General features: G+C 37.4%; 1 protein-coding gene across 2 annotated transcripts in view; it reads left to right on the top strand.

Moving 5' to 3' along the window:
* The window catches only part of LOC105229099 (division abnormally delayed protein), a 239,096-nt gene that overhangs the window by 181,935 nt on the left and 31,314 nt on the right, over positions 1–25,847 (top strand). For both annotated transcript variants that reach the window (XM_049458722.1, XM_049458723.1), the window contains exon 3: positions 7,867–8,010. In XM_049458722.1, coding sequence (XP_049314679.1) covers positions 7,867–8,010 — 144 coding nt within the window. The remainder of the gene's footprint in view (positions 1–7,866; positions 8,011–25,847) is intronic.

Genomic DNA, 25,847 nt, shown 5'->3' with positions numbered 1-25,847 from the left:
GATAATCAACGAACTTAAGATATCTATTAGAGACAAAAAATAAAAGTCTTTCAATCACGGATTCAAAGTACCCTCGGCTACTCGCTAAATATAAACGTAAACGTAGTTGTAGTCATTTAAATAAGATTTTAGAGAGGATTATATATATATCACTTATATAACAGGGCTTATCACCTATTTATAATCATTTTATAGAAAATATTCTCAATAAAATAATAAAAAATTAAAATTTTCTCATCCACTGACACTCACGCATGCAAACATATATTAATCACTTTGTGTCTGATCGAATTTTCTGCGACAATGACTGCTTTTCGCACCTAATTACTTACCAGCTCATACAGTAGCATATATCTACAAGCTACACTCCAAATAAGCAGAAAAAAGCATGTGTACACATGCATACATTTAGGCGCACATGCCATGCGATTTTTCTACGTGATTTTAGTTGAATATTTTATTCTTTTTGCATATTCAGTTTTCATATGTTGTTGTGCTGCTGTTTTGTTGTCGTGCGCAGTGACACAGTTCAACGACGAAGTGTCAAGTGTCACGCGCGAACGCCAAGTGCACTCACCGCTTGTAATCCAATTAGCAAATGTGTTGCGACAGTTGGCAACACTTGGCCAAAGTTTAAGCCTTTCCTATTTACATTTTAAACGTATGCTTAAGAGTAAGTTTAGAGGAGTTTAAGGAGCGCTGGAATTATATAAACTTTAATGGTTTTTGAGACTTCAATACATAAATATTTAAGAGATTATATTCATACATATACTTTCCCGAAAAGTTATCCAAGTGATCAGTTCATATTTGAGACTTTGAGACTAGGTTTGTTCATAGAAAAAAGTATCTGCTTGAGCAAAACAGAGAGTATTTGTGCAAACTATCGGTGTCACATATTATCGTTTCTTCTGCCCACATCCTGAAGTAGAAACTTGCTGGGAAGAGATACGATCTCTAATGAAGGAACTACAGAAGTTCAAATCAACTTCCACTTTATATGGCACTTTATATGTTATCATATAAGTTCGGTTAAGCAGTAGTTTAGGAGATCAGTGATATCAACAAATGACTCAATTTATGCAACAATGCTATCAGTAAACCAGGGTGACAGTTTTTTGAAGCCTAGGGCATATCCCAGGCCAGAAAGGCACAATGCAAAGTTGTACTGAACTAAGAACTATGGAATCGAACACTAAATTATTTTGAAATAGTGTTGATGAATGATAAATAATTACTATTAAATAAAAACGAACTAAGACACAAACTTTTGAGCTTTCGCCTCCAAAGCTCAGGTAAGATCGAATTTTCATTTGTAAACTTAATGGCGAATGTAATGTTTTCTTCCAAATGAGAACATAGTATATATTCCACGGCATACAAAGTATGGTATTATTACACCGAAAATGTCTAATTAGGATGAAAAAGTGTAAGATTTAATTGTTCAATCAAACTTCTAACCCGATCTGTTCTATTAGACTTTCTAAAACTTAAAGCTCTGGTAGCTTAAAAGCTCTGAAAAAGTTCTAGCACTACTCTAACCCCCTAACCCTATCTTATTAGTGAAGAATGTCACCCTTGTGTAACACCTTAGATGAAAAATATGCACAACTTCAACAATAATTCATATTCGAGACTCCCTTACTTTTCTAACTTTTTTTTTTATTTTCAACTCAACTTTTTTTGGAGCATATGTAAATACGTATAGCCTTTGGCAACTAAACGGCTTCGCTCTCTTGAAAGTATAGAATTTCATATTCTGCCACAGTAATCGAATATGACTCTGCTAGGCTTTGAAATTGTTGTAACGGCGCCGCCCGAAAACTTTATTTTTGGATAAAAAAATTCAAAGAAATGGGTGCTACCTATACGCTTACCACAATTGCCACTGGCTCAGCACACTTTCTAGTTGATTTTTTCAGTGAGGAAGCTGAAGCCGGAGTGTCCTCGAAACTTTACCAATGCCAAACCAGAAATACCGAAGAAAGTAGCAACCAACAACGTGGGCTTCAACCAAAGAATGCATAAATAACCGCAAAGGAAAGTAATAAAGTTGATAAACAAAACGAAACGACAAATTTACAAACTTCTATATATACAGGGTGCCGACTCAGAGTTGTTAAAATATTGAAAAATAGTACTTCATTTCCGATTAACGAATTTCTGCAGAATTTGGAGTGACAACGATCATTTGTGTCAAAGCTTTGTGGTGCGGATCGCCATTTTGCTAAATCCAAGGATCATCTAAGATCGTGTCTTCAATTTTTTGCTGTAAAGCTATTCAAAATAGTGCTGTCTTCCGCTTTTTCTTTGAATGTTTCCTTACCAAACTGCCACTCCTTACATTTAAATGTGAACCATCACTTACCGGGTTTCTGGCCTCCAGATTATGATTTGGTGGTCTTTCAAAATATAAATGATAAAAGAAGCTTTATTAACCACCCTTTAAACCGTTGTTTAACCCCTTGGCGTATTTTCACGAGTCTGACTCGTGGTAAAATTTCTGTGCCTAACATGATTATCACGAGTCTGACTCGTAGTGCGTAGAAGTGTACATTTGATGAAAAGAGAATTGAAATTTCTTCGTTATTTTCAACTAATAATGTAAACAAAACCATTTTTGTAGTTGAGTGCATTATCTACTGTGTAATTACCCATATTTTTTGTGACGCATTAAAATTAAATCGTAGTATTATATTTTATGTAAATTTGTAAAACAAGCGTGCGATAGTTCGTAAGCATCAGAACTGGTTTGTTTAGTGCAAGATGTGTGCGAATAGTTGGAAGCGAATTTCGTTGCGCTAATTGATACGTCAAAGGGTTAATACCAGCAGCCAGCTCTATCAATATTTTCCGCCTACCCTGAAGCAGCACGTTTGTCTTCGCGTGATGGCGTCTCGCACAAATACATATTTCCACTTTGCAATGTTGCGCATGATTTTGCTCTCTATTGGCGACCGAATGTCTGAAATGGTCGAATAAAAAGTGCACACAAAGCTGGCAAGCATGAGCGCAACAAAAGTAGCACACTTTATTGGCATTTTCATCTACAAAATACTTGCATTTTTCATGTTTCATGCACCGATACAACAACAACACTTAAAAACGGATTGAAAGCAGAACGAGACACAGTTACGGCTACAGATATGCCTGCCACATGGGTATGTGCCACATTAGAGCAGTTTGTAGCGCACTGAATTCGAAACACAAACGACAGATCCAATTGCGATTTCCGAATGGAATTTGCAAAGGAAATTTCCAAATTCAATTCAAATGTCGTGTTTCGTGTGGCGACGATTGCCAAACGTCGACCCTGACATGCCGCAATCGTCGAGATATCCGAGCAACCGCAGCCTTTAGTCAGCCAGTCGGGCAAAAGACACATACACTCAGACACTGCTTGCTTGTGGCACCATATGTGTCAGCTATTTCGAATAGAGGTCAACTCGTTTTGCAACGCTCCGCTCTTTGCTCTCCCTTCTTATTTGGCTGGACAGCGCTCAAGCGAAGCTTTGTTTAAGCTTTACAGGCCTTGATGGCTACTATGCATTATGTAGACAGCACAAATGTTCGTGCTCGCACGCCCCACAAAAAGTTGCATGCTGCAACAAACATGCCACAATCGTTGCCAAACACTCAGTTCTTCGTGGTAGCAAAATTAATTGATAGCTTCTTAAACAAGTCAGTCAGCGACAGCCGAGGCGAGAGATCACTGCGCCTAACCAATCCAAGTATCCAATCTGTGTAGAGTTTTCCATAGTATATTATTTCGGGATGAGTCCTCAGAAGAGATTTCTCAAACCTGACCCCTAGGATCATGGAGTCGTCAAACCGACCTCTGGCGGGTTCTTCTCTAGCTAGGGTTTATCAATGAGTGCCTGACCTTGATATCAAAAAAATTGAGTATCCTTATGATACGACTAGTATGGGTGCCAGGCCACAGTGGAATCAAAGGAAAGCTGATGAGCTAACAGGGAAAGGCAACCTTGAACCGGTATCCGTAGAATGGGAGCGGGCCGTGCTCCCGTATCATTTTGTGTAGGCTAGATAACTAGGCTTCGCGGGAGCTGGGCCAGCGCTTGTTAAGCATCGGTACATGTCGCAAAATTCTTTTGGCACAAGATCTATCGCAAGTGATCTCTTTGCACTCAGTAAGGCTAGTCTCTCCATAGTTTTATGGGTTTTAACAATCCATTGCAGTATTGGCGTCCACGCTGTAAGGCTGGAAATCTAACCGGACGCCATCTGCAGAAGCTGTATGGAAAAAGACTAGGTGGAAACAATTCAACACTTCCTTCTTGACTGTCCCGCGTTTGGGAGGTCAAGGCTTAAACGCTTGGGAGCGCATACCTTCAGATATCCCACCGAACTGGCGGGAATGGACTGTACTGGCTACTAAGTGTTTTGCTAATTTATAAGTTCGAACACAGAAGTTCTTCTTTTCTATGGCTTCACAAATGAGTTCATATAGCAGTCCACGTGCGAACTCTCTAGATCAGCCATGTAACCTAGCCTAACCTGGGCTCCTGTTAAGTCGGTCAAGGACCTTATTACAATATTTAAAATGCTCACGATGCACCACAACTTCTGCTTGGAAAATATATATATATATAGCATTAAATTTTACATTCACTTCAAAAAGTGTCTTCAACCACTGTTGCGAACGTGCTCACTCGTCACTCATGCGTCCGGCCAAGGTTAAGTGTTTTGCAGCCATTTATTATTTACGCCTCTCCGGTAGTTCAAGCACAGTTACAACGGTGCACTTCCACTCTTTTCGCGCCTAAAACTGTAGTGTGATGGTCGCATTGCAGATCGAGTGGACGCAGTGTTGCATGTAGAAACACTTTTTAAGCAAATCATGCAAATCTCTCACAAAGGACCCTCGAATATTTTTGGTGTTATTTGGATTACTGTGATTGTTGCATACAGTTGAAGTACCAAGTGTCATTTTTTTCCTCGCATTGCGCAAAGCAATGACGCCCTCTCATGGCTTATGTGTGCCACATAACGGGTGATTTTTTTGAGGTTAGGATTTTCATGCATTAGTATTTGACAGATCACGTGGGATTTCAGACATGGTGTCAAAGAGAAAGATGCTCAGTATGCTTTGACATTTCATCATGAATAGACTTACTAACGAGCAACGCTTGCAAATCATTGAATTTTATTACCAAAATCAGTGTTCGGTTCGAAATGTGTTTCGCGCGCGTGTTTTGTTCAGCGATGAGGCTCATTTCTGGTTGAATGGCTACGTAAATAAGCAAAATTGCCGCATTTGGGGTGAAGAGCAACCAGAAGCCGTTCAAGAACTGCCCATGCATCCCGAAAAATGCACTGTTTGGTGTGGTTTGTACGCTGGTGGAATCATTGGACCGTATTTTTTCAAAGATGCTGTTGGACGCAACGTTACGGTGAATGGCGATCGCTATCGTTCGATGCTAACAAACTTTTTGTTGCCAAAAATGGAAGAACTGAACTTGGTTGACATGTGGTTTCAACAAGATGGCGCTACATGCCACACAGCTCGCGATTCTATGGCCATTTTGAGGGAAAACTTCGGACAACAATTCATCTCAAGAAATGGACCCGTAAGTTGGCCACCAAGATCATGCGATTTAACGCCTTTAGACTATTTTTTGTGGGGCTACGTCAAGTCTAAAGTCTACAGAAATAAGCCAGCAACTATTCCAGCTTTGGAAGACAACATTTCCGAAGAAATTCGGGCTATTCCGGCCGAAATGCTCGAAAAAGTTGCCCAAAATTGGACTTTCCGAATGGACCACCTAAGACGCAGCCGCGGTCAACATTTAAATGAAATTATCTTCAAAAAGTAAATGTCATGAACCAATCTAACGTTTCAAATAAAGAACCGATGAGATTTTGCAAATTTTATGCGTTTTTTTTTTTTAAAAAGTTATCAAGCTCTTAAAAAATCACCCTTTATTGCAGTGGCATTTAAAAATGCTCCAAAAACGGAGAACGATAAAAAACAGAGTAATTTAAAAGTAACGCAGGCAGTATGGCGCCGCATTGCCATGCCACGGACGCATACTGCACCACATTTGTTTGGCTGCTACTTGGCTCATAGTAAAATTGGAAAACACCGCCGCCCACACAAATTCCCGTTACAGTCACATAAACGCACCTTGACACCGATTGGCGCCGAGCGGCTGCAGACACTTTTCCAATTTCACACTTCTCTTCTTTTTTTTCCTCCGAGGCTTTGCGTTTAACACTCTCTGCTTTTATTTAGATGTGTGCGTGTATCTACATTTACTGAATTTTTCAATTTGCGTAGAAATGATTGCATCTCCACCCGCTTCCGTTTTTGTTCGCAAAGCTCCAAAGCTAGCATCAGCGGAGTGTGAAAAGTGAGGAAGGCAACATATAGTTGTTGCTTTGTTCTTGTTATAGTTTAGTGTGCTGCTGACGTTGGTCCAAATAGTTTTGTTCTGTGAAGCACAGCTGGAAACCGTCTGCACGCTGTTGAGGCAGGAAACAATTCACATTGTCTGATATTCTACTTTTTGCTATTGAATTCGGGAAATTTCTACGTCATTCACCATTTGCCACGAAAAAATTAAAGGTGTGAAAAACTCAGTGCTCTAGTATTAATTTACTATATATTTATGCATAGTTTCAAAACCTTTTCCTCATATTCTGTAAAGGGTAGGCTTAAAACTCGTTTCAAACTGAGGCGCTCATTGATATAAATTGCATAAAATCTTCACTACTAGTTTATGAAAATCAACATAACCTATAAATGCAAGCATGGCTCAAGCGCTCAAATTTTGCTCGGGGTAAAATTAAAAAATCACACCTTATCTCAAGGGTATAAAGATAGCAGTTCTAGGGTGCCTTTCTTGCTAGCTCGTCAGCTTTACAGTTTCCTGCGATTCCATTGTTGCCTGGCACCCAGTCTTATCACAAAGACACTTGATGCTATTGATGCGACTTCTGCCTGGAAGACACTACAATAATCAGGAAGTCTGAAACTGGAGTTGATGGCAGTAGACCCCACACTTCCACCATGCTTTGACGCATCCGTGAAGAACTCACTGCCCCTCTGTTCCACTCATATGGGTAGAGAAGGAGCCGCCAGACTTCGATTTGGCGACTCCGTGATGCAAGTGTTCTGCCCATTTAATATGTAGCTTAAAAAAAATAATTCTCTAGTACTTGGACTTCAGATTTAATGCCTACAGTATTTACTACGATTTCATCAAGTAATTTCTTGCCTTTACAATGGCCAAAATTGAAAAGTAACTCTCTTTTCCTCCATATCAAATCAAAGCTCTTCCGTTAAGGTGATTCGCCAAACTTTGAGTAATGTAAATCGAACAGGTAACTCGCAGAAATTAACTTAACTGGAATATTCTTAGAATGTCAGATACGTTTCTCCAAAATCAGTTTTAAGGGTTTAGTAAAATCAAAATTCATTCATTCCTATTAGGTAAAACCAAGTGTGCTGGCGAGATAGATTTTAATCTTGATAACTCTTGGACTAAAAATTGCTTATCAGTCAATTTTAGTATATAAATCAGTAAAATTATACTCAAAAACAATCAAATACATATACCTCTTAAACAAAAAAGAAAATATTACAAGAGAGCATACATTTCTCTTCCGCTCTTCCTTGCTCGGCACGTATATTTATCATCACAAGTGCCACTTCTCTAAAGGGGGGCTAACAATAAAAAAATTGAGTACGGAAAAACTCACACAACAATTTTGAAAAAGCTTCTTATTTGTGCTAAATCCGTATTTCCCGTTATTTCGTTGCAAATATATATTAAATATACGATATTCCTAAATAAAAATAATTACATTATAAATATTTATTATCTCCGTCTACTCTTTCAGGTGCCATTTGTGGTGGGCACTGCTGTACGAATGCAACCGAATTGGAGCTGAGAAAGAAGTCCACCGGCGAATTTGAACGTCTGTTGCATCATCACACCAATAGCCTGCGCGGCATACTCGAATCTACGGCGAATCTATTTCAAAGTAAGTGCAAATTGAAATAACCAAAAAATAATAACGGGTGATTTTTTAAGAGCTTGATAACTTTTTTTTAAAAAAAAACGCATAAAATTTGCAAAATCTCATCGGTTCTTTATTTGAAACGTTAGATTGGTTCATGACATTTACTTTTTGAAGATAATTTCATTTAAATGTTGACCGCGGCTGCGTCTTAGGTGGTCCATTCGGAAAGTCCAATTTTGGGCAACTTTTTCGAGCATTTCGGCCGGAATAGCCCGAATTTCTTCGGAAATGTTGTCTTCCAAAGCTGGAATAGTTGCTGGCTTATTTCTGTAGACTTTAGACTTGACGTAGCCCCACAAAAAATAGTCTAAAGGCGTTAAATCGCATGATCTTGGTGGCCAACTTACGGGTCCATTTCTTGAGATGAATTGTTGTCCGAAGTTTTCCCTCAAAATGGCCATAGAATCGCGAGCTGTGTGGCATGTAGCGCCATCTTGTTGAAACCACATGTCAACCAAGTTCAGTTCTTCCATTTTTGGCAACAAAAAGTTTGTTAGCATCGAACGATAGCGATCGCCATTCACCGTAACGTTGCGTCCAACAGCATCTTTGAAAAAATACGGTCCAATGATTCCACCAGCGTACAAACCACACCAAACAGTGCATTTTTCGGGATGCATGGGCAGTTCTTGAACGGCTTCTGGTTGCTCTTCACCCCAAATGCGGCAATTTTGCTTATTTACGTAGCCATTCAACCAGAAATTAATAATCGGACGTAAAGCGCGAAACACATTTCGAACCGAACACTGATTTTGGTAATAAAATTCAATGATTTGCAAGCGTTGCTCGTTAGTAAGTCTATTCATGATGAAATGTCAAAGCATACTGAGCATCTTTCTCTTTGACACCATGTCTGAAATCCCACGTGATCTGTCAAATACTAATGCATGAAAATCCTAACCTCAAAAAAATCACCCTTTATATACATATATGCAATAATATACGAAAACTACACTTTTATATTACATTGAAATACCGACAACGGATTTTCAACTGAAATATAAAACCAAAGATTCTGATTCAAAAATTCAGTGTTTTTCAAAGTTTTTTTTTTTAATAAATATATGTATATTTAATTATCAAACTTTACAAAAATGTAATATTATTCGAAATTTAGTTGGTTTCGAAAATGTTTTTCTCTCGACATCCGGTGGAAAACTACATTTTCTTCGAAAATATTTATTTTTATTAAACACTACTCTATTTTTTGGACATTCATTTTATTTACCAATCATACTTTTCTTTATAACAATGTCTTACCTAAAATCCAACATGGTTTTAAAATACACATCAGCTCTACTATGTGTGCCGCCAAAAATTCTAAACTTACATACAAACACAGAAGATAACTGAAGTGAAAGTGCGGCAAAAGGCGTCTAGAACACGCTCAGATTTTTAATTTTATTGTTTTTTGGCGTTTCATGCAAATTCTCAGCGCGAAATTCTTTGCAATAAATCAATGCAGTCAATGCCAACGAAACGCAAAATTATGACTTCCTTTTCGGTATATTCGCGTGCACTGTAGCAGCACGCCGTTACGCCCGCTTCAAAGCTCATAATGCAAGATTCGCAAAAAACAGCAGATACAAAAGCAAAAACAAAAAATCCATAAAAAATTATTCAATGAACGCACACGCCTGGCAAATTCAAATAATTATGCTAATTTCGTGTTGCTGAAGTTTTTTGGCGCATAAAACATTTGCAAAAACTTTAAATCATTTCATAAATGCATAAATACATATGTATACTCGAATTACAACAATGCATAACAATAACAACAATGCCAAAAAGTAGTAGCATTAGCATTTTATTTTACAACTAAAAAGGATTTATGAAGAGAAATGCAACGACTTGTCTGCGCTGTGATTTGAATAAATAATATATACAGACACACAGCCATCACACATATTTATATATGAACAAGTGTGTGTATTTTCGCGTTTATTTTAATAAATTAGCATGTTAGCGCTCGCCTCGACTCGTATATTTATGACATTTTGACCGAATTGTCATAGCAATTAGCATTTTATCCGCAAGTAAATGCACACTCACACATTGTTGTTGGATACGCACAGTCCCATATACATGCTGAGATTTATAAGTGCAACAAATTCGGCCATAAAGCAGTCATTAGGGATCTTAAAAGCAGCTTTAAAATACGTTTTAGGATTGAGAAAATATTTACATATAAATTGGCGAATTTTAAGTATAATTGGTGGAAACTTCTAACGATCTTGCGCAAGTTTAAGTCGCAAAACAGAGTCTAGTGCGATAAAGCGATATAATTTGGAAAATATTGACAATTTGGGAATGTCCAAAGGCACTGTCGGGAACATACATTTTTCCGATAAATAAAAGTGATGATGATGATGAAGAATGATGAGTTAGGAGTTTCTTAAGCTCTGCTGTCCAAAATCGCCGTAAAATTTTAAGGCATTAAGAAATTAATACGCCAACTAGTAAAGAAAAACACGATTAGTTTAAAAAAGATGTAATACTGTTAGGTCTTCAACTTTGCTTCCGCCGTTTTTATACCCTGAACAGGGTATTATATTAAGTTTCACGATGTTTGTAACACCCACAAGGAAGCGTTGGTGACCCTACAAAGTATATATATAAATGATCAGTATGTTGAGCTGAGTCGATTTAGCCATGTCCGTCTGTCTGTCTGTCTGTCTGTCTGCATATATACGAACTAGTCCCTCAGTTTTTAAGATATCGCTTTGAAATTTTGCAAACGTCATTTTCTCTTCAAGAAGCTGCTCATTTGTCGGAACGGCCGATATCGGACCACTATAACATATAGCTGCCATATAAACTGAACGATCGGAATCAAGTTCTTGTATGGAAAACTTTGACATTTGACAATGTATCTTCACCAAATTTGGTATAGATTATTTTCTTGAGCAACAATGTAATTTCCGAAGAAATTGTTCAGATCGGATTACTATAGCATATAGCTGCCATACAAACTGAGCAGACAGTTACTAACAGAAATGCACCTGTGAAGGGTATTTAGCTTCGGTGCAACCGAAGTTAACGTTTTTTCTTGTTTTTTTTTTGTAAATTTAAGGCTTTATTGTATAAAAACGGTCCAAAAGTGTTTCCCTTATTCCCTTAAAAAGCAATGCTTAACTAACACACGAAATTCTTTATGATCCATTTTTTTGTAAACTAACACAAGTTGCTTTACAAAAATGCTATATATTTTTAATACCTAATAGAAATCATATAGATGGTAGTAGTAGAGTAATAGTATCATCTATGTATGTGTCAGCCTCAGTAAAGCGTGGACGGGTCCTCAGCCGCACTTTTCTTGGAATTAAAAAGTAAAAGCAAAATTTCACGCAAATGTCGAGAATTCGGCTCAAAAAGTGACAATTTCATTTGAGAATAAGTTTGGAATGCAAACAGATCTCTACAAATATTTTGTTGGGTTAATGTTGACACAAATATCCAAGATCGATATAAAACGATTTAATCGATTTAATCGACCAGTGCTTGACCCTAGAGACATCTATTGGAAAACGGCGGAAGCAAAGTTGTAGAAAACTTTGTAGAAAAAATAATGTAATAAGCTTAAACCTACAAAGACGGTCAAGAGATCGCTGAAAACATGCCCCGTTCTTGACGATCTTCGACCTTGTCAACCGATAAAAATATTAGAAAATTGATGAATTGAATTGAAAATCGTTAGGCAAGTGTTAGAAAGATGACAAGAGAGCTCGACATCTCTCGCTAGTCCGTCAGAATTAATTTGGGGGATATTTAGGGTATTAAATGGGTTCTCGGCACGTCCTGATAAAGCTGAATTTTTTTCAAAAGGAGTACGATTGTGATCGAATTTAAAACCAAAAATGCAATGAGGACTATCGATCAACCACCGTATTCACCATATTTGGCCCCGTGTGATATTTTCTTGTTCTCCAAACTGAAATTCCCGCTCTGTGGGCTGTGTTTTCAGTCAATCGAAGGGGTAAAACTAAATTTGCTGAAGGAGCTGAAGATCATCCCAAAAATGTTTCTATGAAAATTTTTTCGAAGACTGGAATAATCGTTGGCATAAATAAGTTTATTGTATCTAGTGGAGATTACTTTGGAGAACACAAAATTAATATTGATGAATAATTAAATATTTTAAGTTGTATTTACAATTTCCGGGTAATCACTATGTATGTTGAATTAATATGAATATATAATTATTAATATCTATGTATTTGCGCAAAAGTACAATCCTTTGCTGGAATAAATATGAGCGCATTATAGAACTTATGACGATTTTTCAATTTCCCCGAACGACTCAAACTATATTTCATAATGTTTATCGTTTTGGTTTTTGACTAGCTGAAATGTTATGAATTCATGTCATTCTCGGTATTTAAGTTGCAATTGTTTTCATCTTTTATGTTGTACTGAAGTAAGCAGAATCTACATCACCTCCATTCGATGATCCCTATTACACAAACTCATGTATATATTTTTTATACCCTGTAAAAGGTATATTAAGTTTGTCACGATGTTTGTAACACCCAGAAGGAAGCGTCGGAGACCCTATAAAGTATATATATAAATGATCAGTATGTTGAGCTTAGTCGATTTAGCCATGTCCGTCTGTCTGTCCGTCCGTCTGTCCGTCTGTCTGTATATATACGAACTAGTCCCTCAGTTTTTAAGATGCTCGTTATGTTACAAATGGCTTTGTCCGTAGAAATAGAAAAATTCTTCGAATTATACGCTGTGCTGTGAGTTGTAAGAAACATAATACATACTTCAATTAATGTCTGCACTATTAAAGTATATTTATATTTTGATGTGTACACTCATATATACATATAAAGTATGTTGGTGCATTATTCCTTTTTGGTTAGTTTTTATATGTTTACTGTTTATTATTACGAAAGAGAAAATATCTTCAACTTATTTTCAAGTCAGAGACTCACAACGATGTTATAGAAGCTGCAACTGGACTTAAGTAGGACTAAAAATGCCGAATTTCCGGAATATATAAATTAGGGTGTACGTTATTTCCCAAGTTGATTCTTTTTTTATGCAATCACCCCCAGAAGTTTCAGCTTTTGTCCTAAAAACACATGTATTTTTTGATATCTCTTCAAAAATCATTAACAAAATAGCAAGTTTTTTCTAAGCCACTGTTTAAAAATATTCCTAAAATTGAACACAAATGTTTTTAAGCCTCCATTAAGACGCTCCAGCTAAGTCTTCTTTTGTGCTTATGGCGCCACGCAATTAAATGACAATGAAATCTTTGCCTCGGCTGCCTACTGTTGCTATTTATTGTCATCAATTTCATGGCTTTGCTATTTTCGGTAATTGTATTTTATTTTCAATTTGAAGGATGACACACACACACACACACACGTGCACTAATACTATTACATTAGCAGTGGAATCGTTCATGCTTCAATTGTAATCGTAAACAAACATGCGCGCATGATGTCATTCTAAAATAAATTAATTAATGTGATCATCATTGAATTGAAAACTGATTGATGCTTCAAATGATTACACTCACATATGAATATATACACGCATACTTACATACATTCATCCATGCTCATATTTTATACAAATTGTCAGCCACCTCCTCACCAAATAGTTGACTTCTTCCTATGAAATGTGCTGAGCGTGGGCGTCGCCTTCTTCCAAATTCAATTCAACGAAATATTTCTCTTTTTGTTTTCAAAACTACTAAGGCATTACTCATTTATTTTCAATTCAGTATTCACTGTGCATATTATAAATTGCATATTGTTGTCGAGTAGTGGTTGTTGCTTTTAATAATGGCATTTGAAATCGGTTTATTTCTTAGATAAACAGCAATTAGGATTCAATTTCATTTATGAAAGGAAATCGAGATTGCAGTTGCTTTGTTAACCAAATGAGATTAAAGCTGTAGGCGGAAGAGAATGGAAGATGAGTTGTTGTTTTTCTTTGCGTCCAGGACAATTTTCTTCTTTACCAACCTAAATTTCACAGTTATATATTAGTTATTGCTCTTATACATTTTATAAAATAAATTACGGAATTTTACTTTTCGGAGTTAGTCCGAAAAATACTCCGAATAAATATAAATATAAAAATAAAACAAAAGGTATAAGATATATAACAAGTATTATATTTCGTAACGATTTCGATAGAAATTATCTGACTAATATGTCCGAAAACTTTGCAAATATCTTTAAAAATTTCAGTAAGGGAATGTATAAATTAGTGTTTTAACTATTGTAAAGTACGTCGTAAGAAGTTTTAAGCAGTGAAGTACAACATGCAACAATTTCGGAGTAAGCGTTCAACATGAAAATTGTGTAATATAAGCTTTGATATGAAAAAAATTTAATCGAATTCAACGTATTTGGAAATATTATACTATTATGAAATGGTAGTTGTAAAAATCTCAAATTATTCACTAGAACTAAAATTAAAGACAATATATTTGTTTTTAACAAAAGGAAACTTATAAGCTAGTAATTGATAAAAAAGTTTAGAAAATTTTCGAAGTTCATAAATGTAGATTTGATCAAAATAGAAATGGTTCGACAAATGCGCAAAATTCTGAAAGTAATGGAAGGAAATATTCGAAGTTCAAAGTTCCAAGAATGTAGTTGTAATAAATTTATAGAAAAACTAAGGATAATATTAGTTAATTTCGGAAGGTTGTCACTTGACAAGCTGGACGATATCAAAGTTTAAGAGTTGATTCGGTAAAAGTTTTAATATTTCGGAAATAATCAGATGACAGATGACCAAATTCGGGGTATAGCATTTTTATTATTTTTTGAGAACTTTTAGTGTTCAAGGAAGAAAAAAGTTAAGTAATTTCTATGAAAATGAAGGTTTCTTTAAGTTAAGTGTAACGCTTGCTGTAGGATTAGTTGTTTTTTCTTCACCGGCGAGTATACTAAGGATTAAATTTGCTGGGTTTGAACCAATTTTGATCACACTAAGGTTTAAAAATGAATACAATAACATTTGTTTTCAAAAAATGAAAGAGCAAAAACATTACAATTTCTACACAAGCTTTTCCATTTTCATTCGGATTTAAGGCAGTTTGCAAAAGTAACGTGGGAATGTCAACAACTGTTCCCTTTAGCCGCAAACATTTTTGTTTTTTTTTTCGAAAAAAGCATAGATTTAACACTAAACCTTTGCCTCGGTGCCACTACTTCCAACCTAGCAAACACATGCATTTGTGGCTTATATTTATTGTTTTCACACTGGCGAAGAAAAAATCCATTTCAAAGTGTCAGCAACCATTTCTAAAATATTTGTTTAGCTACAATTGTATACAAAATGCAATTCCGAACAAAATGTTGGCCATAAAAGTCCAACAAACGACTGTGTGTATATACATATGCGGCCCTGTAAGGCTTAGGAATATTTTAAAAACATATACAGACTCATATAAGTTCGAGTGCAATGTTGTGTAGTGGCAATAAAAGGTAGCCAACCGACACACCATGTTATCTCGGGCCACACAGGCGAATTGTCCAGCCAGCTTTTTTTTGCCACCAGCCTGTGCCAGAGTTTATGACAATAGTTTCAGATAATTTGTACATTTATGCATTTATACACACTCACACACGAGTTTTTGGACTTTTTCCCCATAGAAGTATACATTAGTTACACTAGTGCTACCCTGATTGTTTTGCCTTTGAAGTCAGTATTACTCCACGCCGAAATGTAGGCAGCAATTTGTAAATTATATGCAGTGTAAAAGTTGGGTAAGCTAACCAAGCAAGAAATCCTCTGCCGAGCAACCAAAAACTTGACTCAAATCCTCAATCGAACTCTTACATACATCCCTGGTTCACTGAAGCCATCACAGCTCATCTTTCAAATATTTGCTGTGTAAATCATTAGACATCAACCTTAGTCTATACTGCTTTCAAATAGCGTAAAAAAAGTAAAATTAGAGGGATTAATTATACGATATAAGTGGGGTATTCTAAATATATCCTAAATAGTAGATACTTTCAAATCCTGTCAATCAATTTCGAAATTACATATAAGAAAGAATTTCACATAACCTTTATTGAAAACTCATCATATGTACTTAGTATCCATAAAATTATGTTGAGAGCTTAAATAAATTTATGGAAGCTTTTTAAAAACTACTAAATTTATCCGCTATCTCAGTTCCGAGATGAAACTAATACAATAATTCTTTAATTAAATAGTTACATAATGAACTTTAGTGAACCAAAAATGTACCCTTTTCCACTTTTTGTTATTTTTCCGTTAGAGATATTATTCCATTAGTATAAAACTTTTCTGGTTTCTCGGCGAAAAACTGCGACAAGTAATTTTCACAGGCTCTCTTGAAGCCAACTTTACTCCATTAAGGGATTTCTGCATTGACCAAAACAAATGGTAGTCCGATTGTGTAAGATCAGGGCTATATGGTGAATGTATCAAAACTCTCCAGCCAAGCTCTCCCGGTTTTGTCCAGTCATCAAATACTCGTATGTGTGTGGCTCTAGCGTTGTCCTGATGGAAAACAAAGCGCTTTCTATTGATCAGTTTTTGGCAATTTTTTTCTATTGCTTTCTCGTCTCCTGTTACCATTCGCAGATTGGTTACAGATTGCAGATGGTAATTCGGTTCATTAAATTTGTCACAGACAATTCACATGGTACCCGAACGTAGAACTTCTTTTTGTAGCCATGTTATGGCTTTGCGATGTCTTGGCTGCTTATGTGGCCAAAACCGTGAAATTACCTGCTCACCGAAGTGTTCACTCAATAAGTTCAGTGATTGATGCGATGTGTGGGGAGTCTTGTCAAAGCCAAATGTCGCCGAGATCACGAGCCTCAATTTCAGGCATCAAAATGGCGGTTATTATAGCGCGATAACGGTCGCCATTGACGGTTACGTCCTCACCGTCATCATTTTTGAAGAAATGTAGACTGATGATTCAACTGCTGCTATATTTTCTCGACCTCGTGCTGGTTTTGGTCTATTCGGTCGAATATTATCCGATAATGAATGTTTTAGCATAACACTTTGAATTGCTATAATAATATTTATTTTTGTTTAGGTTTTTCTTTGAATACACATTTTCCTACAGGGTTTTACTGACATATATGCACATGTATTTGTTGATGGCTATAAGTCATGCGTAGACATACTCGTACGTAAATTTTGTTTCAGCGCTGACCAAAATGCTAACTACGAGGGCTGCTATATATATTTCTGGCCTAATAATGAAAATAGGAATATTTATCAACGAAAATGGTTTTATAGTTTTTCAAAATATTCTCCATCAAGATTTATACACTTTTGCATGCGCTCAAACCAATTTTCGAAGCACTTTTTCCACTCCGATTGAGACACCTCCAAAACATGGTTTTTGAATGCTTCAACAGCATCTTCTGGCGACGAAAATCGTTGACCACACATTATTTTCTTGATGTGTGGGAATAAAAAGAAGTCATTGGGTGCCAAGTCAGGGCTGTATGGCGGATGACCCATCAATTCGACATTTTGGCCGGTCAAAAAGGCGCTGGTTTGAGCCGATGTGTGAGAGCTCGCATTGTCATGGTGCACAATGATTCGTCTTCTCTTGTTCGTTTTTCGAATTTCTCCGAAGACTTCAGGCTAACAAATGGTGGTGTACCACTCAGAATTTACCTTCCCATGTTGCTCAAGCGGAACAGTTGCCACGTGACCAGTTTTGCCGAAGAAATAGGCGACCATTTGCTTCGAAGTGCTTCTTTCACGAACAACTTTCATTGGATTTGGCTCGTCTTGGAAGACCCACACGGTCAATTGCTGTTTTGTTTCGGACTCATACGCACAGATCCATGATTCGTCACCTGTGACGATCTTATAAATGTCTTTTGAAGCACCGCGATCGAATTTTTTCAGCATTTCTTTACACCAATCCACACGAGCCTTTTTTTGAGCGATTGTCAAATTGTGCGGGATCCAACGAGAACAAACCTTTTTTACGGCCAGGTGTTCAATATCGAATGTATGCTAATGGGAGAAATGCATAGGCATGCCTCTATCTGAAGGTATGTTACATGACGGTCTTGTATTATCAGTTCACGTACGGCATCGATGTTTTCTGGCACAACGGCTGTTTTTGGACGACCTTCACGGAATTCGTCTTTGAGGGAGCGTCGGCCACGATTGAATTAGTTGTAACAGTTTTTCACAGTGCTATAGGATGGTTCTTCATAGTCATACAAAGATTTTAGTTAATCGATGCACTCTTGTAGTGATAATCCACGTCGAAAGTTGTGAAAAATGATCGCACGAAAATGCTCACGAGTTAATTCCATTTTTTTGGCGAGATGAATTTTTTAATTCCCTGTAAATAAAACAATTCACGATTAAATGACAAAACGTTCTGAGTGATGTTGTGCTAAAAAATGTCAAACTTTCCAATGGAAATGTCAGATTGCACCTGGCAACACTTAGAATTGCCTAGTCCAGAAATATATATAGCAGCCCTCGTAAATGCAAGCGGAGTACGACGCACAGTACTCCACAACAATAGCTCATAAAACGTGCAACAATGTATGGCAAAGTCAAAGTTGCATACACAATGCTGCCACACGCCCATTTGGGTAATCAAATAATATAGTAAAAAACTTTACCTATTTACTACCTATTGAGTCACAAATGGGCCTCATCGCTGAACATATATATTAGTGGTATAATCGGCAGATTATTATCTAATAATGAATGGTGACTCTCAAAATGGGTGATGGCGTTACAAATAGTCAGTTCAGTAGGCCGATTAGGTTGACCATAAATCAAACGAAGCACGCAAAACACATTCTTTACAGAAAGTGTACGAGATTTGCGTACGATTCGTGAGCGTTGTTCAGTCGTAAGTCGTTTCATGATGAAATTCCAAACAATACTGAGCAAAAATAGCCAAGTGCCAACATAACCTGCAATATCGCTGAGATCATACCCAACATGAAGGTTTGGTACTTAGCTACATTTTGGAAAATCGTGCGGTTCGAAACTCTGCTTTAAGAAATACAATTTTTTTTCTTGCGAAGATCATTCAATTAAAGAAGAACAAAGCGAAAAATGTGAATAATAACCCTTGATTCCTCAAGCGACTGTGGGTATACAAGGAATGTGAAAACCGAAGATGCGTTTTCTAGCGATTTTGTCTTACTGTTCATACTGTATTATTTATGAACTGAGCAGTATGTTAGTCAGCCGCCAATCGGCCATTATAGCGTGGGAATCTAAAAATATTTTCGTACACATGCGACTGGCAGTCAAAGAGGCGCGTACATCAACTAAAGATGAATTTTTTAATTCCCTGTAAATAAAACAATTCACGATTAAATGACAAAACGTTCTGAGTGATGTTGTGCTAAAAAATGTCAAACTTTCCAATGGAAATGTCAGATTGCACCTGGCAACACTTAGAATTGCCTAGTCCAGAAATATATATAGCAGCCCTCGTAAATGCCAGCGGAGTACGATGCACAGTACTCCACAACAATAGCTCATAAAACGTGCAACAATGTGTGGCAAAGTCAAAGTTGCATACACAATGCTGCCACACGCCCATTTGGGTAATCAAATAATGTAGTAAAAAGCATTTCGTTTATGCAGCGCGTTTTTCGTATACATGTCTATATGTGTGTATGTGTGTGAAGTATTAGCTTTGTTAAACTCCATATGAAACAAGCAAAGACTTTCGCAACAACACTCATTGCAACCCTAACGCACTATAAAGCCAAAGCGCACAGAATGCAAACGCAGCGGCAAAAGCTTAAAAAACTTTTGCAAATATTGGCTTCCGCTTAAGCGCTGAAACGTGCTTCAAAACTAAAACCAACGCTTTGAGCGAGCCACAACACATAAAATACACATGTGTGCGTGTGTTTGTAATGCAAAGCTTACAAGCGTAATAATAATCATTACAAAGCGTGTGTACAAAAATGTTGTAAAGCACAAATGGAAACAAAGCAGAACCGAAAACACTTTGTACCAAAGCAGCGGCTTCTTACAGCCCTTGTATGTGAGCATGTGAGTGCAACGGCTGTTTTTAATCCGTGAAAAAGTCGAGTAATAAGCGCCTACCGTTATGTACATACGTGTGCATAATTTAAGCTTTTTGCATTGGCATCGCCATGTGGGCGTAATGAAAATCCTCGCGCACTCGCTTTCCACTGCAACGTGAAATATGCAAAAATATTAGCATTAAATGTATGAAATGTGCAATTTCCTGCTTGAGTTCAACACACATTTTCATTTGCATGCGTTATGATTGCTTTTCGTGTTGTTATTGTTGTAGTTTTTATTTTTGCTTGTGTTGTGCTAGTGCGCAGTTGTTTTCGCTATAGTTGCTGTTATTGTAGCTGTGATTGTTGTTAGTGTTGTTCTTATTCTAATTTCATTGTTATTGTTGCTTTTGTTGTTATTGTTCTTCTTTCGGAGCGCAGTTGTTATCCAGACAGCATGCTGCGCTTAAATTTATTCTGTGCGGATATTACGTATACGCCATGACGTCCACTTGCCGTTCATTCATTTGAATTAGCATTTGAATTGCCTAAGGTGCCTTAGTTGTGTGGAAAATATTAGTGTAATTTTCTTACATTTTACTTATATAAGAAAATGGTTGGAATTAGCAACAGTTTTATGATTTTTTCTTCTTTAAAATAATGTATATTCTTCTACATACTAAAATTTAATACATAAATATTATATTATGTAAGCCGGCCCAAGAAATCTTTTAGGAGTATATTATTCCTAAGTGTCTCTAATCCTTTTGGATCGCAAGCCGACAATTTCAAGCTGCCAACGATGCCAGTAAGATCTCTGGCTGTAAATCGTCGATCCTCAAGCACCAATTTCTTGACAATAAACTTATTGATCATCAGTTGATGTTGATAGCCGTCCCGGGCGTGGTTGCTTATTTAACAATGAACATACAATTTCTCACACAACATTCTGAAACTATAACACGAAAATTATATTTGACGTAACCTCATACACTCTCTCTTTAATGACCTTCTCGTTTGCTCGTAATCCTGTTTTGGACAAAGATGCGAAATATGCAAATGACGTTGGTAACATTAGGTGCAGCAATTGATGGGGCACAACAGGCAACTGGTATGCTTTCACTTAGTCTATACATATACATATGTATATATATACATAACTATACAGATGTGTATGTATTTGTGTGGGCGTTGTGAATGCTGTGATTATTTTTTATATCTGTTCACTTCACTGTTCACTTATTAAATTTTTAATGAAGGTGCTTACGCTGAGAGACATGGAATTTGCGTAAATTGGTCTGGGCCATGCCATCCTCCAAGGTTTCATATAATCAAATGTAGTTCATGGGTAATCGTTATAAATATCTAAATGTTTCTATAATCATGAATTTTTAATATTAAACTGAGAGTCTTTATATAGATAACGGTCAAATATTAGAAGCTGATGCTCTATATATAATCTTGGTATTATATAATCAGTAAATTAGTATCAGTTAATTTAATTCGATCTATTTTTATTTTAGAAGTCTCTAACCCGAATTAATTGTGTAGTTAGAAACTGTAACGCCCAAGGGATTCCTTTTGAGAGTACCAAATTTCTAAAGCAATAAGGAGCATTTTACTATTAATGAGCTCTACTTCAGTTAAAATCAAATATTTCTAAGACAATATTTGAATAGATCGGTCAGCAATTCATCTGTCCCCGCCGCTTTGTTGTTCTTCAGACGGGTAATTGCTATTCGAACTTCCTCATGGTCGGACAATGGAACGTCCACTCCATCGTCATCGATTTGGAAATCGGGTTCACCATCTCCTGATGTTGTGCTTTCACTGCAATTCAGCAGGCTGGAGAAATGTTCCCTCCATAATTTTAGTATGATTTGGAGGCGGGTGCGTATCTTGGCTGCAAGAACATAGTGGTCGAGTCGATGTTAGAACCTCGGAGCGTACGCACGTCCAAAATACCGTCTATCACAACACGAACGATCTGGTTTGTGGCTTTTCGATCCGATTCGAAAATAATTAAATTTTTATATTCTCAATTAAACATTGAGTGAATGGAAGACTTTTCTTCTTTACTCCGACTAACTGCAACGCAATTACCAACGAAAGGAATGCATGTCTTTAAACTTGAAATCTCTCTGACTCAAATAAAGCCACATAACTGCAAATACGCCTCAAGCTCTAGCTCATACACAAACCAAAATCTAGCAGCGGCAACAAAGACATTCTCCGGTTCGATGGCTGGCGAGCATTCAATTAATTTTACTATTTTAAATGTTCGCTCAACTTGATTTGCATCCATAAAATCTATGCAGACTCACTTAGAATATAACAGGGAACCACCGGCAGCATGGAGCAACTTTGTGTTGCAGCGGTTCACGGCGAGTTCGGAGTGTTGCAAGCGGCGTACAGCGCCTGCAGCTGCGGACAATGCCACAAAGTCTTCGTACAAAGTCTTCTGTCTGCCTGAATGGCACTCCACGCTTTCGTGCACTCAAAGAGCCAGCGCCGACTACTTAACTTGGCTAACGACAATCACTATTTGTGGCAACTGGACCTATGGCAGACGTAAGACGGGAGTTTTGCCTCGCCGCAGGTTATTATGCGCTCTTCAAATGTTGAAGAAGAAAAAGAAGTGGAAGGATGGCACTGCTGCTGGTTTATCTGTTTGTGTCACGGTGCTGCAAGTCTATTTTAGCTTTTGGAATTTTTATGAGAATTTCAAATAAGGAATTGATTTAGAAAAAAAAAATGCAGAAAGAAGGGTCACGGAAGGTGGCAAAAAAAGCAATCAAAAAAGTATGCATGAAAGAAAAAAAGGAGTAGGAAGTACCAAATAAACGACCGGATGACGGAGTTGAATTCATACACACAAACTACTAGTAGTACTAGGTGGTACTGATGGGTAAAGCGGCTGCCAAAAGTTTAGAGGTTGACTATAAAATGAGCTGTCCAAGCAATGCATGGGCACTGCTGATGAGAATCGCAAAGACCATGCTAAAAAGTACTCGTTATATCAAACAAATAGAGAGAAATTAATGTGCGAATTTTTAAATGAATTGAATGAATGAGAATTAGAAGATATAAATGAAAACAAAAGAAATTTTCTGAAAATATGGTTATAGAAAAACAAAAAGGTGATCCATTTCAAGGCTCCCTATTTTTTTAAAGAAAATCCACTGAAACCTCAAATTCAATCTATTATCATTCGAAAGAACGTTCTTTGGAATTTAGTTCCTGGAGATTATCTCGTTCCAACTGGTAACTGGTGAATGACTCGCGTGATGTTTTAGTCCAAGGCCTGAATCGAAGCGGGATTGTCCGTATAAACTTTAGACTAGAAAGTCTGACGTTGTAATACCACATGATCTTAGTGGTCAATCGAACAGCCCAAAACGTGAAATTATCTGCTCGGACTGTTGATTCCACCGACTCACAAATCACACCTGCCGTTGTTTTTTCTGGATGAAATGGCAGCTCTTGAATTTCTTCAGGTTGCTTCTCGCCCCAAATACGGCAATTTTACTACCTATTGAGTCACAAATGGGCCTCATCGCTGCACAAGTTTTGGCTCAAAAACGGCGGACCTTCTTGGAAGTTTTCAAGAGGTCATAGAGCGAAGAGATATCCGTTGGGAAGTCACGCGACTTCAGTTCTAGCATAAGTTGTATTTTGTACACTTTCAATTTAAGATATCGACGTAAAATGCACCAAGTCTTTCCATACACCAGTGTGAGTTTCTGCTAACGGCGTCGATCCGACTCTCCACGGTCTTCCTGGACACTCTCAGCTACAACAACTTTTTTTTACTGCGTGCTTGAAGTGGTATATTCGGTAGAATATTATCCAATAATGAATGCTGACTCTCAAGATGGGTGATGGCGTTACAAATAGTCAGTTCAGTAGGCCGATTATGTTGATCAAACGAAGCACGCAAAACACATTCTTTACAGAACGTGTACGAGATTTGCGTACGATTCGTGAGCGTTGTTCAGTCGTAAGTCGTTTCATGATGAAATTCCAAATAATACTGAACAAAAATAGCCAAGTGCCAACATAACCTGCAATATCGCTGAGATCATACCCAACATGAAGGTTTGCTACATTTTGGAAAGTCGTGCGGTTCGAAACTCTGCTTTAAGAAATACAAATCTTTTTCTTGCGAATATCACTCAATTAAAGAAGAACAAAGCGAAAAATGTGAATAGTAGCCCTCGATTCCTCAAGCGACTGTGGGTGTATGAAGAATGTGAAAACCGAAGATGCGTTTTCAAGCGATTTTGTCTTACTGTTCATACTGTATTATTTATGAACTGAGCAGTCTGTTAGTCCGCCGCCAATCGGCCATTATAGCGTGGGAATCTAAAAATATTTTCGTACACATACGGCAGTCAAAGAGGCGCGTACATCAACTAAAGGAAGCGAGCAAAATGAGCTAAGTTTATAACAACGGCCAGAGCTGTGCTTAAACGTATAAGTTTTCGGTTGAATGACTAAACTTGCATTACCAAAAACAAATGAAAATAAAAGAGAGCAAAGCAACGAAAGACAAGGGAAAGCAGAAACCAAATCAAAACAAGACCAAAAAAAAATTTCGCAAAAAAAACGAAATAAAGAACACAGAAGCTCAAGAGCTCTGTAGCCGGCACAAAGTGCTCCTTCAACTGTTCAACTAAAAGAAGATCACAAAAAATGTTGTCAAGAGCAAAAGGAGTGCAGAGAAATTGCATTGAAAAGTGAAGATATAAAGTAAAGCATACGCAAATGGACGAACAAGAAATCGAGCGCAAGCGGCAATAATGACGGCCAAATGAAATTGAAATGCGAATAATGAAGTTGAGTTGAGTTTCACACGAATTCTAATCCGTTGCAGCCGGCGTAGGAACTTTACAAATCGCCACAGCGCTTGTGTTGTATGCTACACGGCTGCCTGGTAGAACAGTTGACTGCCCAGATGCATGATACCAGCCTCACAGCTCCATGTGGCAGAAGAACGAATTTTTTACTCTTCTTCGACTTCTTTCCCGCTTTTATTACCTTTTTGCTTTTGTGCTTATTTTTGGTAAGATGTGGCTTGGCAGCTTTAGTGGCATGGTCCTACATACCTCTCTCAATTGCTGCGCATCTTAGACGCTGTGGCATTTTGGATTATGCAGCTTGCTGCCATAGTCTTATTGCAACTGAAGGTATTCTTGTTTACGTAGATATGTGGATGTGTGCATGTGTGTGTTGGAAAACTGGTTTCGGTATTTACATTTATAGGCTGCCCAGACATTCCATAGGGGGCATTTGCACTTAGTACCGACTTGGTATTTGGTAGTTTTGCTGACTTGCAGCAGTTTGTGGCAGGCACTTTGCTGTCTTGTGCTCCTGCTTGCCATTGAAATTGCTCCGTTGTAGTGAAATTTCTCAGCAATTCAATTAGATTTCTGGCGAGCAACGTGTGTTGTTGCCACATTTGTTGGTTGCAGCTGTAACAACAAAGCATAGCACTTTGCAGCTGTGTGTGGCACAAATGTTTTGCATTTGTTGGAATACATTGCAACACAGCTTAAACAATAATCCTTACTTCACTCACTTTACTAAGGTGGCCAACAACATGCCACAAGGAGTACGGCAAGCTGATGCGTGTACCTGCAACATGGAGTCAAGTACTTGTTCCTTGTGCACAACTGCTTGTAGTTGCATGGAAATTCCAAGCCATTTAATTTTACACTATAAAGAATTCCAACTTTGCTAGGTGAGGTGGGGATGGGCACAAATCGTAGCTTTATTCGATTATGTTGCACCGAC

The sequence above is a fragment of the Bactrocera dorsalis genome, chromosome 5 (assembly GCF_023373825.1).
Source record: "Bactrocera dorsalis isolate Fly_Bdor chromosome 5, ASM2337382v1, whole genome shotgun sequence".
Classification (NCBI taxonomy): domain Eukaryota; kingdom Metazoa; phylum Arthropoda; class Insecta; order Diptera; family Tephritidae; genus Bactrocera; species Bactrocera dorsalis.
This window is presented reverse-complemented; position numbering and strand designations above follow the sequence as displayed.